Source organism: Schistocerca gregaria, chromosome 3, assembly GCF_023897955.1.
Source record: "Schistocerca gregaria isolate iqSchGreg1 chromosome 3, iqSchGreg1.2, whole genome shotgun sequence".
NCBI classification, from domain to species: domain Eukaryota; kingdom Metazoa; phylum Arthropoda; class Insecta; order Orthoptera; family Acrididae; genus Schistocerca; species Schistocerca gregaria.
The window spans coordinates 757614044-757627122 of record NC_064922.1 but is presented as its reverse complement, the minus strand read 5'-3'; the positions used below and the strand labels follow the sequence as shown (position 1 = coordinate 757627122).

Here is a 13079-nt window from a genome sequence, read left to right as displayed (position 1 = left end):
AAATTTAGCCTTGGATTTTAACAAACATAAAAGAGATTTTTTAACACAATATTTCATTCCAAATTTAACAGAACATTTTATTTAATTCACTTTTTCAAAAAGTTACACGATAAGGAGAACGTAACTGCCTTTTCAATAAGACTTACGTCTTACACCAGCTCCAAATCTTCACTTCGCTACCTCGTCCGCAAAGTTACCTTCAAATAGTCAGTTGTTTAAGATAATCGATTTCATTCCATCATACGTCAATGCCAATCCGTTTATCTCAACACATCCGCTACACTAAGTGTCTCACATAATATATGCTGCATTTTGTAATCTTCTTTGCAGTCGTGGCCAGTGATTCTACTCTATAACCTGCTCCTCTGGCGGGTTAATCAGTTCGGAATGATTTAGTGTGTTCTACCGAGGAACCTGATAACACTTTCCCATGGATGATTTCCCTTAGTAGTATACCAAATACACCTTTGTTCAGAACTTAATCGGTCCAGTAATTTTAACATATCGGAACTCCCACAGAAACAGTGACACATGGACTGTAGGTAAATTGGAACAGAAGAGAATCGAAGCATTTGAGATGCGGTGCTACAGACGACTGTTGAAAGTTAGGTGGACTGATAAGTTAAGGAATGAGGAGGTTCTGCGCAGAGAAATGTGTGGAAAACACGGATAAGGAGGAGGGACAGGATGATAGAGCATCTGTTAAGACATCAGGGAATGACTTCCATGGTACTAGGGGGAGCTGTAGAAGGCAAAAACCGTAGAGGAAGAGAGAGATGCAGTACATCCAGCAAATGACTGAGGACGTAGGTTGTAAATGCTACTCTGATGTGAAGAGGTTGGCACAGGAGAGGAATTCGTGGCGGGCCGCATCAAACCAGTCAAAAGACTGTGGACACAAAAGAAAAAACCTCCATATTTCAAACGATTCTCATTTCCGGTACTGACCCCGTTTACTTAGAAACATTTCTGGTATTGAACTGCAGTCTGCAGACCTTAATGTGTGTCCATTAAAAACATTTGAGCCTTATCTTTCATACTTTTAATGAGAAATCCAATGGGAATTGCGATCCTTCTCGTTGGCATCTGTTCACTTGTATTTTTTCTTGTTACTTGTTTTCTGTTTGTCATTGGCTCTTTGTAGTGTAAGTTAAAGATAAATGACGATAATTTATAACCCAGAAGTCCAATCTATTTTAATGCAAGATGATAATACCGCACTTGTGAACAGTCTGAAGAAAACAGAAGTCAAATCCCAAAGGAGAAAAAAGAAATTCATAAAGGCACCATGATGATGACGTGGAACGCAGTTATAAAAGTTACAGATGATGTCATAGGCAAGACGAAACTACAGCCAAGACAATGGATGACAGAAGGCAACAGAGCCTCACAGGAACCGTAAAAATTTTTAGGGAAAATATTAACGAGAAAACTTACAGCAGAATAAAATATTTACATATCTAGTAAATGGTGAAAGCAAAGAAAAAGCGGAAAATTGATGTTGTATAATGTGACGAAAACAAAATATAAATATTTGGAATTAAGAACCTGGATTATTCAAAGTAAAATCACTACAGAAAAAAAAACTGGAACGTCATAACACGGCCGCGGTGGCCGAGCGGTTCTAGGCGCTTCAGTCCGGAACCGCGCGACTGCTACGTTCGCAGGTTCGAATCCTGCCTCGGGCATGGATCTGTGTGATGTCCTTAGGTTACTTAGGTTTAAGTAGTTCTAAGTTCTAGGGGACTGACGACCTCAGATGTTAAGTCCCATTGGAACGTCATAACAGATGGTGTATGAACATGAGGATGCCTCTACAGTGATAAAGAAACAATGAATGACAGACAAATTCAGAAAACATACATTTTTCATTCTATTCACTGAACTCTGGTATGAGATGATGTTAAATATAGAGGAACATACACATTGCCCCCGTAGCTGCAGTGTTTGTGCTGAGTGCTTATTAGGGATGCCGCTGCATATTGTTCTTTTCACACCGCTGCTCGCGTAACATAACTTTTCGTCTGACACAGATGACTGAGGTAATTTGGTAATGTTGAAGTTGGCGAAATCAGCTAGACGCTAATAACGAAAAACAGTATTTGGAATAAAAGAAAAAACAGCTTCAGTCAGGAAACTGCCTCCTTTCAAAATGCTTACACTGACTGGACACGTGCATACAAAAAAAAAAGATTCATTATTTTGTGGGTGTCCTAAAATTTGTCAACCTTTTTTTTTGTTTTGTTTTTTTTTTAAATCACGTCATATAGTACATTCCTTGCAGAGAATATCCTCTACATAATGGCATTTTGTTTTTCTAAGTGTGCGCACGATTTTTGGCGGTTGGGAGTCAAGTGCTGGGGTAATTAACTGACAAGGCAGAGCTGAATACTATTTATTAACAGAAACGTCTCAGATGAAGCTAGTACTCTTGGCTGGCTGCCAACCTCGCAGTCGCAGGACCATCAGCTCGGTGGGACACGCTGGACACCACGGTTTCTCAAGTCATAAGCAGCCATCTCAAAAAATGATTCAAGGCTCTGGGACTTAACATCTGAGGTCATCAGTCCCCTAGAACTTAGAACTACTTAAACCTAACTAACCTAAGAATATCACACACATCCATGTCCGAGTCAGGATTCGAACCTGCGACCGCAGCGGTCGCGCAGTTCCACACTGTAGCGCCTAGAGCCGCTCGGCCACTGCGGCCAGCGCACCTTTTTTAGATTGAAGACAGCTAATAGGTATACATGCTTAAATGAAGTCCCTCTAATTACGGAATCACCTTCAGAGGACGTCATGTTTCCAAGTAGAGAAGGAAGTAGCATATTTCATCAAAATATAAGAGGTATTAAAGTCAGTAAACTACATGCCGCTGCATATTGTTCTTTTCACACCGCTGCTCGCGTAACCCTGAATTTGTTGGTATCTAGGAGCATTACTTAAGTAATTTGACAATTCAGAGTCTAGCTATACAAGGATACAAATTAGCTGGCTGTTTTTGAAGGAGTTCCTTGTGGAGTAGGGGAGTGACCATGTACGTAAAAAGCCAGTATTCCGTTTGAGTCCGTAGACGTATCAAGGCACTGCACTGAACAGATATTTGAATGTTCTACAGAGGCAGTTGAATTTAGTGAAACTAAACTTCAAATTTTTTTGTTTATAGGTCCCATAACTCTGACTCCAGAGCATTTGTGCTCAAGATAGAGAGGGTTCTTGATTGACTTTATAGGAGGTACCAGATATTAGTTATATATGGTGACTTCAATATTAATTTTGTATATGATTGTGCAAGAAAAAGGACGCTGGTAGATCTCCTGAATTGATATGATCTGACGCAGACTGTCTTTTTTCCGCCGGCCGCGGTGGTCTCGCGGTTCTAGGCGCGCAGTCCGGAACCGCACGACTGCTACGGTCGCAGGTTCGAATCTTGCCTCGAGCATGGATGTGTGTGATGTCCTTAGGTTAGTTAGGTTTAAGTAGTTCTAAGTTCTAGGGGACTGGTGACCACAGCAGTTAAGTCCCATAGTGCTCAGAGCCATTTGAACTATTTTTTTTTGGTCCTTTTTCCAAACACGGTGCAGGGAAACATCAGCATAGCCATAGACATTGCTGGCGAACTATATAAAAATTTAATTTCTACAGGGAATCATATAACTCTCTTGGAAAATTCCTTTCCGAGGTTGATATCTGAAATACTGCTCTGTGATACAGACAAGGGTGAGATTGAATCAATAATGAAATCACTGAAGACTACGGTCTCTCATGGATATGACGGAGTGCCTAGCAGAATATTAAAGTACTGTGCTGTACATGTTAGCCCTGTACTTAGCCATATTTGTAATTTTTCCTTTAGGAATGGTCAGTTTCCTAAACGATTAGTGATTGGTAAAGTTATTGAAAAGGCTGTGTATGTAAGGAAAATCGATCATTTTATATCATCTAATTTGCTATTAAACGTATAGTTCGTCTTTAGAAGTCGTTTAACAACTGAAAATACTATATTCTCTTTTCTTTGTGAGCCACTGGATGTGTTAAACAAAGGTTTCGACACTAGGCATATTTTTTATGTAACTAAGGCGTTTCATTGTGTTGATCACAAAATATTGCTAAAGAAGTTGGAGTAGCTCAAAATTAGTTCACCTTTTACTTTAACAACAGACAGCTAAAGGTCATTATTCATAGTATTGAAAAGGGCTATGAGGTGGGGTATGAGTGGGGTATGATCAAGTGGGGGGTGCCCCAGGGATCAGTATTGGGGCCATTCCTGTTCCTTACTTATATGAAGGATATGCCCTCTATTTGCTGATGACATTAGCTTGGTATGACAGGATGCTGTGTGCAACATTGACTCGGTTTGAAAGTGTACAGATCATGACATAAGTTTATGGCTTGTAGAAAATAAACCAACGCTAAATCACAGTAAGACTAAGCTTTTACAGTTTCTAACACACAATTCAACAAAATTCGAAGTTTTAATTTCACAGAATGGTCATATGATTAATGAAACTGAACAGCTCAAATTTCTAGGCGTTCAGATACGTAGATAGTAAATTGTCGTGGAAAGCTGTTCAAAGCCTTAATGTTGTCATTTTTACTGTTCGAACGGTATCTGAAGTAAGTGTTCGTTCGACGCGAAAATTCATCTACTTTGCTTATTTTCACTCGCTTATGTCGTATAGTATTATATTTTGGGGTAACTCTTCCCCATCTAAAATGATATTTTTGGCTCAAATACGGGCTGTTCTGGCAATAAGTGGTGTAAGTTGGCGAACCTCTTGTCGACCCCTGTTCACTATTCTGGGTATTCTGGCATTGGACTCTAAATATATGTATTCTTTACTGACGTTTCTTGTTAACAATATCAGCTTGTTCCCAGGAATAAGCAGCTTTCACTCAGTTAGTACTCGGGAGAAATCCAACCTGCATTGCCGGCCGGTGTGGCTGAGCGGTTGTAGACGCTTGAATCTGGAACCTCGCGACCGCTACGGTCGCAGGTTCGAATCCTACCTTGGGCATGGATGTGTGTGATGTCTTTAGGTTAGTTAGGTTTAAGTAGTTCTAAGTTCTAGGGGACTGATGACCTCAGATGTTAAGTCTCATAGTGCTCAGAGCCAGTTGAATCATTTGAACCAACCTGCATTTGGATTGGACTTCCTTAACTCTTGTGCAGAAATGTGTGCAGTATACCACTGCATCCACTTTCAATAAGCTGCCACAAGAATTCAAAAATCTTAGAAATAATCCACGCGCTTTCGAATCTAAAGTGAAGAGTTTCCTCATGAGTCACTTCTTCTATTCTGTTGAGGAGTTCCTTGAAAAATTAAGGTGATTCTTATGTGAAATTGTTGATTGCGTTTACTTAAACTTGTGGCTTGACTTTTTTTAGGGTTCATAAACATTCTATTTCTTTCTGCTATTACTTTTATGTTGTAATTTCGGGCACTGACACGTTCCATGACCTTGGAGACTTGTTCCTCAATTTAGTCCTTCGGAACTTGACATGTAAATAATAAACAGAAATGTCCTGAAATCTTGCCCTCCCTCTATTCGATGTTTTCCTTATGTTCTTTTCCTCGCTGATTCAGCAGAAAACCTCCTCATTCTTTATCAGACCACCTGGTTTTCAACGTTCTTCTTTCGCACTACATTTCAAACGCTTCGATTCTCTTAAGTTCTGGTTTTCCCACTATCCATGATTTACAACCATACAATACTATGCTCCAAACTACATTCTCAGAAATTTCGTCATCAAATTAAAGCCCATGTCTGATACCCACAGACTCCTCTTGAGCATGAATGCATTCTTCGCCTGTGCTGGTCTGCTTCCTTTGTCCTTCTTAATCCGTCCGTCATGGGTTAGTTTGCTTCTATGTAGCAGAATTCCTTAACTTCGTCAACTTCGTGACCATCAATTTTGATGTTAACTTTTTCCCTATTCTCATTTGTGCTACTTCTCGTTGCTTTTGACTTTTTCCAGTTTACTCTCAGTCCATGTTCTGTACGCATTATTGTTCATCCCATTCAACAGATCCAGTAATTGTTCTTCACTTTCACTGAAGATAGCAATATCATCAGTTAATCTTGTCATTGATATCCTCTCACTGTGAATTTTAATCCCACTCTTCACTGATGAGGTTTCCGACGTGATTATGGCCGCGCGACAAGGAATTAACAGGCTCTGAATGTAGAATGGTAGCTGAAGATAAATCCATGGGACACTCCATTTCAGAAACTGTCAGAGAATTCTATATTTCGAGATCCACACTCTCAGACATTATCTCTCAGACAACGCGTGGCCCTTGGCCTTCACTTAACGACCGGGAGCAGGGGGTTTACTTAGAGCTGTCAGTGCTAACAAACTATCAGACAAGCAACATTGCTTGAAATACCCACAGAAAACAATGTGGGACCTACGACGAACGTACCAGTTGGGACAGTGCGGGAAAATTTGGTGTTAATGGGCTATGACAGCAGACGACCGAAACGAGCGCCTTTGCTCCCAACACGATATTACCAGCAGCACCTCTCCTGGGCCCGTGATCACATCGGTTTGACTCTAGATGACAGGAAAACCGTGGACTGGTCAGATCAGTCCCGATTTTGGTTGGTAAGAGATGATTGTAGGGTTCGAGTGTGGCGCAGACCGCACGAAGCAATGGACCCAGTTTGTCAACAATGCGTTGTGCAAGCTGATGATGGCTCCATCATGGTTTACCTGGAATGGACTGAGTCCTCTGGTCAACATGAACTGCTCATTGACTGTAAATGGTTATGTTTGGCCACTTGGAGACCATCTGCAGCCATTCATAGACGTCATGTCGCCAAATAACGATGCGCCATGTCACTGGGCCACAATTGTTCGCGATTGGCTTGTTACGATTCGGTTTGCAAGCTGTGTGGTTCTTGAGTGGATGCAGAAGCGAGGAACAGAAGCCGTTCATGAACAGAGAATTCAGATGTTAATTTATGTACATCTAATATCAAATATCAAAATCAAACATAACTTTGTTGCCGAATTTGCAGCGTCAGTTGCTAACAGTGGATTTAAACGTAAAAATATAAGAGGTTTGCTTAAAAAATTCCGGAACGGTCGTAATTTCGCGCCAATGGTGTGTTGGAGCGAAATGCGGTTAGCATCCCTGCACACACTTGTGTTTAATGTGTAACTGCAGGACGTTTCATTGTTGTATGTCTGTTAGTAATTGTTCAGTGGTGTATTGAGTAAAACGTTGTCTCCCACAGTTTGCGAACTTGGATGTGGCAGAGTTAGAGGAGGAAAGCGCCTGCTTTACATTTTGCATGACTGTCAAGGAAACCTTTACAGAGACACATCAAATGATGCAGGAAGAGTATGGTGATGAGTGCTTAAGCCGTACTCGGTCTTATGAATGGCTCACACGGTTTAAAAATGGCCGTATGGAAGTTAAAGGTGACCCCCGTCCAGGACGGCCTTCGACGTCTACCGACGACGCTCATGTTAGGAACGTTAATGAAATTGTGCATAATAACCGAAGACTGACTGTCAGAGAGACTGCAGAAGAATGTAATATTTCAGTTGGATCTTGTCCTGACTGAGTATCTTGGAATGCATCGTGTAGCCGTCAAGTTCGTACCACGGCTCGTGAGTCAAGACCAGGGAGACCTTCGCCTCTCAATCTGTGAAGAATTTTCGGAGAGCGCAAATGAGAAAGAGAGTCATAACTGGTGATGAGACGCGGTTCTGCGGCTGTGATGTTGATACGAAGTTTTAGCCTTCACAGTGGGTTGGGAAAGGTTCTTCAAGATCAAAAAAAGCTCTTCAGGTCGGGTCAAATGTCAAAGCCATGCTGATAGTTTTCTTTGACTCTGAAGGATTAGTTCATCATGAATTCGTGTCACAGGGACAAACTGTTCATCTGTGGTACTATCGGGACTTGTTGCGACGCCTGCGAGGAAATCTGAGGCTTCAAATGAGGCAAGACAATTTATGGCCCTTGCATCACAATAACAAACCCGCACATTCATCCCCGCTGGTGCTTGACTATTGCAGAACAAACGAAATCACTGTGCTGCCTTTTTCTACGTGGCTTACACATCCTCCGGACCTGCCCCCGCTGACTCTTTTTTATTTCCAGAGCTGAAAACCCCGTTGAAAGGACGAAGAGTTGCTGGGATAGACGAGATAAAAGAAAATTCGCAGACAGCGCTTCACGTAATCCAACAAGAGGGCTACTAAGACTGGTTCCGGAAGTGAAAAAGGTGTTGGGAGCGGTGTATCAATTGTGGAAGACAGTATTTCGAAGGAGACCGTGCGCAATAAGTAAAATGAAAGCACAGAAAAATCTGAGGCTTGAAATGAGGCAAGACAATTTATGGCCCTTGCATCACAATAACAAACCCGCACATTCATCCCCGCTGGTGCTTGACTATTGCAGAACAAACGAAATCACTGTGCTGCCTTTTTCTACGTGGCTTACACATCCTCCGGACCTGCCCCCGCTGACTCTTTTTTATTTCCAGAGCTGAAAACCCCGTTGAAAGGACGAAGAGTTGCTGGGATAGACGAGATAAAAGAAAATTCGCAGACAGCGCTTCACGTAATCCAACAAGAGGGCTATTAAGACTGGTTCCGGAAGTGAAAAAGGTGTTGGGAGCGGTGTATCAATTGTGGAAGACAGTATTTCGAAGGAGACCGTGCGCAATAAGTAAAATAAAAGCACAGAAAAATTTTGTGGACAAAATTCCACATTTTTTGAGCAGACTTCTTAGAGATACAAAAGATTTGTAAATCTGTCACTCTTCAACGTGATGTTGATTCTGAAGATGACAGCCTTGGCCCCTATGGAGGTCTGTAAATGAAGTACACAAAAACACCCTGAAGAAGGTCATTTGCAACAGAGACCGAAATGTCGGTAGTTTTATATATATTGACGCGGTCACAAACCCAGAAAAACTTTACTGAATGTGACAACGCTAGCGGAAGCCTACGTTTATATTCTGTAAATATTATTTAACTGACAATCACACGAAATGGGCTCGCTTCATGAATGTACACCCGCCACTGGAGCTCCGGAAAGGGGATGCTTACATCTCAGTAGGAGCGTAAACTTTCGTGGCAGCGCCCTCGTGTCGCGCTGGCGGCAGTAGAAAACACTGCCGCGGAAGTAGCGGAGCGCATATTTGACCGTCCGGACTGCAGCAGATACCGCCGGTTTGAAGAACATGCCGCGCGGGTTTAGCCGAGAGCTCTCAGGCGCTGCAGTTATGGACTGTGCGGCTGGTCCCGGCGGAGGTTCGAGTCCTCCATTCGGGCATTGGTGTATGTGTTTGTCCTTAGGATAATTTAGGTTAAGTAGTGTGTAAGCTTAGGGACTGATGACCTTAGCAGTTACGTCCCATAAGATTTCACACACATTTGAACATTTTTTTGAAGAACATCCTGGACAATTTGACCGAATGATTTGGCCATCCAGATCGGCCGACATGAATGCCTTCGAACATTCATTGGGCGTAACTGAAAGACCAATTTCTCCACAAAACCCTGCACCGGCAGTATTTTCGCAGTTATGGACGGTCATAGAAGCAGCATGGCTCAGTATTTCTGAAGGGACTTCCAACGACTTACGGAGTCCATGCCACTACGAGTTGCTGCTCTATGTCAGGAAAAATCAGATTTGACACGATATTAGGAAGTATCCCTTGACTTTCGTCATATAAGGGTAATTCGGCAGACCGTGCGGTCTAACGCACTGCTTTCCGGGCGGGAAGGAGCGCCTGGTCCCGGGCACGAATCCGTCCGGCCAATTTGTGTCGAGGTCCGGTGAGCCGGCCAGTCTGTGAATGGTTTTTAGGTGGTTTTCCATCTGCCTCGGCGAATGTGGGCTGGTTCCCCTCATTCCGCCTCAGTTACACTATGTCGGCGATTGCTGCGCAAACAAGGTCTCCACGTACGCGTACACCATAATTACTCTACCACGCAGACATAGGGGTTACACTCATCTGGTGTGAGACGTTCCCTGGGGGGGTCCACCGGGGGCCGCACAGCACAATAACCCTGGGTTCGGTGTGGGATGGCGGAGGGGTGAAGTGGACTGCGGTAGTCGTCGTGGGGTTGTGGACCACTGCATCTGCGGCGGGGACTGAGCCTCTCCGTCGTTTCTAGGCCCCCGGTTAATATACAATACAATGCAATACAAGGGTAATTCGAGTCAATATTTTGAAAGCATATCTTATTAAATTATTAAACTGGTAGGTTGGCTTTAGAAGGCTTGTAGGCACAGGATAAACAGTACTCGGCTTACGATTAACTCTAGAGAAAAGACTAAGGAAGGCTCGGGACACATTTATTGTCTTTGTCAACTTAGAATAAGCATTTGATCGGGTAAACTGGCGACATGTTTTTGAGATGCTGAGAGAGAGTAGGACAATGTATCATGAAAGGAGAGTAGTGCACGGACGGCATAGAGGAGGCTATGGCATTTTGTGGAGAAGATAAAGAAGAAGCTACTATTAAGAAGGGTGTAAAACATGGCTCCTTATCCCCTCCTGTCTTTTTAAATGAATATATTGAGAGAGCAACAAGTGAAGTTAGGGAGAAACAAGAAGCGACAGGAGGAATTAAAATCCATGGTAAGAAAATAAACATGTTGAGATTTGCTGTTGAAATGGCAGTGGTGGTGAAGATGCGGATCTCTTACAAACGATTATGGCCCAGGTGTAAATCACTCTGAGCTCATCCTGTAAGCAGAAAAATCATAAAGGCAAAACAATAACCTTAGAAGTAAGCAGACAGAACATCGTTGTCCAATGTTCACTTAACAATGAGCTACTAGAGACCGACGAATGATTTGTTCCTCTAGTGAGTAAAATTACATCAGACCGAAGATCAAGGAAGAACACTGAAATCTGAACCATCAGCTGCTTTTAACAAGACAAGAAAACGTTTTGCATTAAGCTGCATAGACAAACATGGCAGGAAAGACCTTATAAAGATTTGGTTTGGAGTATGCTGCTGTACAGAAGTCAAACATGGACGCTCGGAGAAGCACAAAATACCTTTCATGATTTGGTGCTGCCGCAGAATGCTCAAGATTTCCTGGGTGGACAAGATATCAGACTAAGAGGTCTGCCATAGAGTAGACGAATAGAACCAGATTTCTTGAAGATTATCCGTTAGAGAAGAGACTTGTCGGTTAACCATCTCCTGAGACATGATGGTATCATTAAAAAGGACCACTAAAAGGGAATAACACAAGAGGAAGGCCTGCACTATAATAAATAAACCAGACCGTGCAGGGTACGAGATGCACGAACTACATCTCTCTCAAGCGGTTAGGCTGAAGACAGGAATTCATGGAGAACTGCTGCTAACCTGATGGCTGAAGACCTGAGGAGAGGAAATAGTTTGGTAACTTTCACATTTCCAGCAACAGCCATATTTGGAACAGGTATCAGTACATTCTTCTTGAGATCTGAGAGTATATAAGCTTGAGACACGGGGATTACAGTGTCTTGGAATGGTGAGAGACAGTCAGTCGGGATGGATCTGCAGAGGGCAGGAGCAGGAGTGCAGCCTTGGGCGTCAGCTGGCGGTGGCTACCGCTGCGTCCTCGGAGTCTGGCGGAAGAGGCAGCGCCGTCCCGTCCCGTCCGGGAAAGTGGCGAGCTGGGAGCGTGTGGGCCGAGCACCTGGCCGGGGAGGGGGAACTTTCTCTCTGTGGGCCGCGTCGCGGCGCGCCGGCACCGCCGCCTCAGTGTGTGCCATGGCGAGTGCGCGACGTGGGCCCGCAGACCCGCGACCACCCAAGCCTCCTCCTCCGCGGCTGCCGCTGCTCCTGCTGCTCGCCGCAATCCTCGCTGCCCGCACCACCTCTGCACGTGAGTACCTGCAGTGAACAACGAAATACTCCCGCAGTGCGCCAGGCAGAGAACGAGACGTACGGTGTTCCTCAATGAAGGCTACTGGGGCCGATACTGTTTACATACTGCTTACGTAGGTCGGTGGATCATCCCTCACTCAACAGTGCGTCTATCTCAACAGCTGCAGAAAGTTGCATCTAATGTTCCACAGGGAACAATGTTGGGGCCAATACTATTTACATGCTGCGTAGATAGTAGACCATCCCCCACCCATCAGTGTGACTGTTTCAACAGCTAGAGAACGTAGCGTCTGGTGTATCTCACTTACCAGTGCTGAGACCATTGATATTTACATATTTCTTAAGTAATGTAGCAGATCACAATATTCCTACTATCAGTGGGTCTATCCCAGTAGCTAGTGTCTGGGGATTCTGTGGGAATAACGCTAGAACCGTTACTATTTACATGGTGCATAAAAAATTCAGCAGATAATCATCCTCCACCTATGAGCGCGTCTATCTCACTGGCAAGACATTTTACCGTCTGCTGTTTCTCAAGAAGGGCGTTTCTATTTACATGGTGCCTAACAAATGCACCAGATCATCATTCTCCATTCAAAGGTAATGTCCTGTTATTTTTCAGCAGCTCGCCATGTGCAGGTTGAACCTGACCTCCACCACCAAATTTTGGTCTCTTAGGGATATATTCTGAGTATATTGGTATAAGAGGCCAATGGTCTCCTGTTGCTAATTACAGAATAATTGCATTTCGTTTACCTAGTCCTCCCGCCCGTCTTAACCGTGTATTTGTGTTGCTCTGAAAACACCTACGCAACAGTGCAGATGTCAACGATATGTGCCCTATGTCTTGTTTGGAAAAAATCTTGTTCCATTCACTCACGGTTCTTGCTATTGACAACAGCTACGTTTGATTTACTCTAAAGTGTGCATTCAGTGCTGCACGCTTCCATCTCAAGTTCGTTTTCCCGATACTGACGGTTGTACATTACACTAATACAGAGCAGAATGCAACGGTGGCCGATGTGTTAGTTGCCTAAGGGTTTATTGACAGCGGTGGAAGAGCGATACAGCGGCATTCTGCTCAGCTGTTCCCGCAGCGACGGGAACCGCATTACGGAACGTCTGTATTCCTTACACCAAAATACTCAGAAAATAATCCTATACAACCTCTGTAAATTTGTTGGTCTAGCATGGGTTCGCCATGTGCACCAATCAGTTG

The 13079-nt window shown here is 43.6% G+C and overlaps 1 protein-coding gene across 1 annotated transcript in view; it reads left to right on the top strand.

Annotated features, from left to right (window-relative positions):
* Positions 1-11521: 11521 nt before the first annotated feature.
* Positions 11522-13079, top strand: part of LOC126355596 (dual oxidase) — a 582817-nt gene continuing 581259 nt past the window's right edge. Inside the window, exon 1 of the mRNA XM_050005959.1 lies at positions 11522-11858. Within this exon, the coding sequence (XP_049861916.1) occupies positions 11522-11858 (337 nt within the window). The remainder of the gene's footprint in view (positions 11859-13079) is intronic.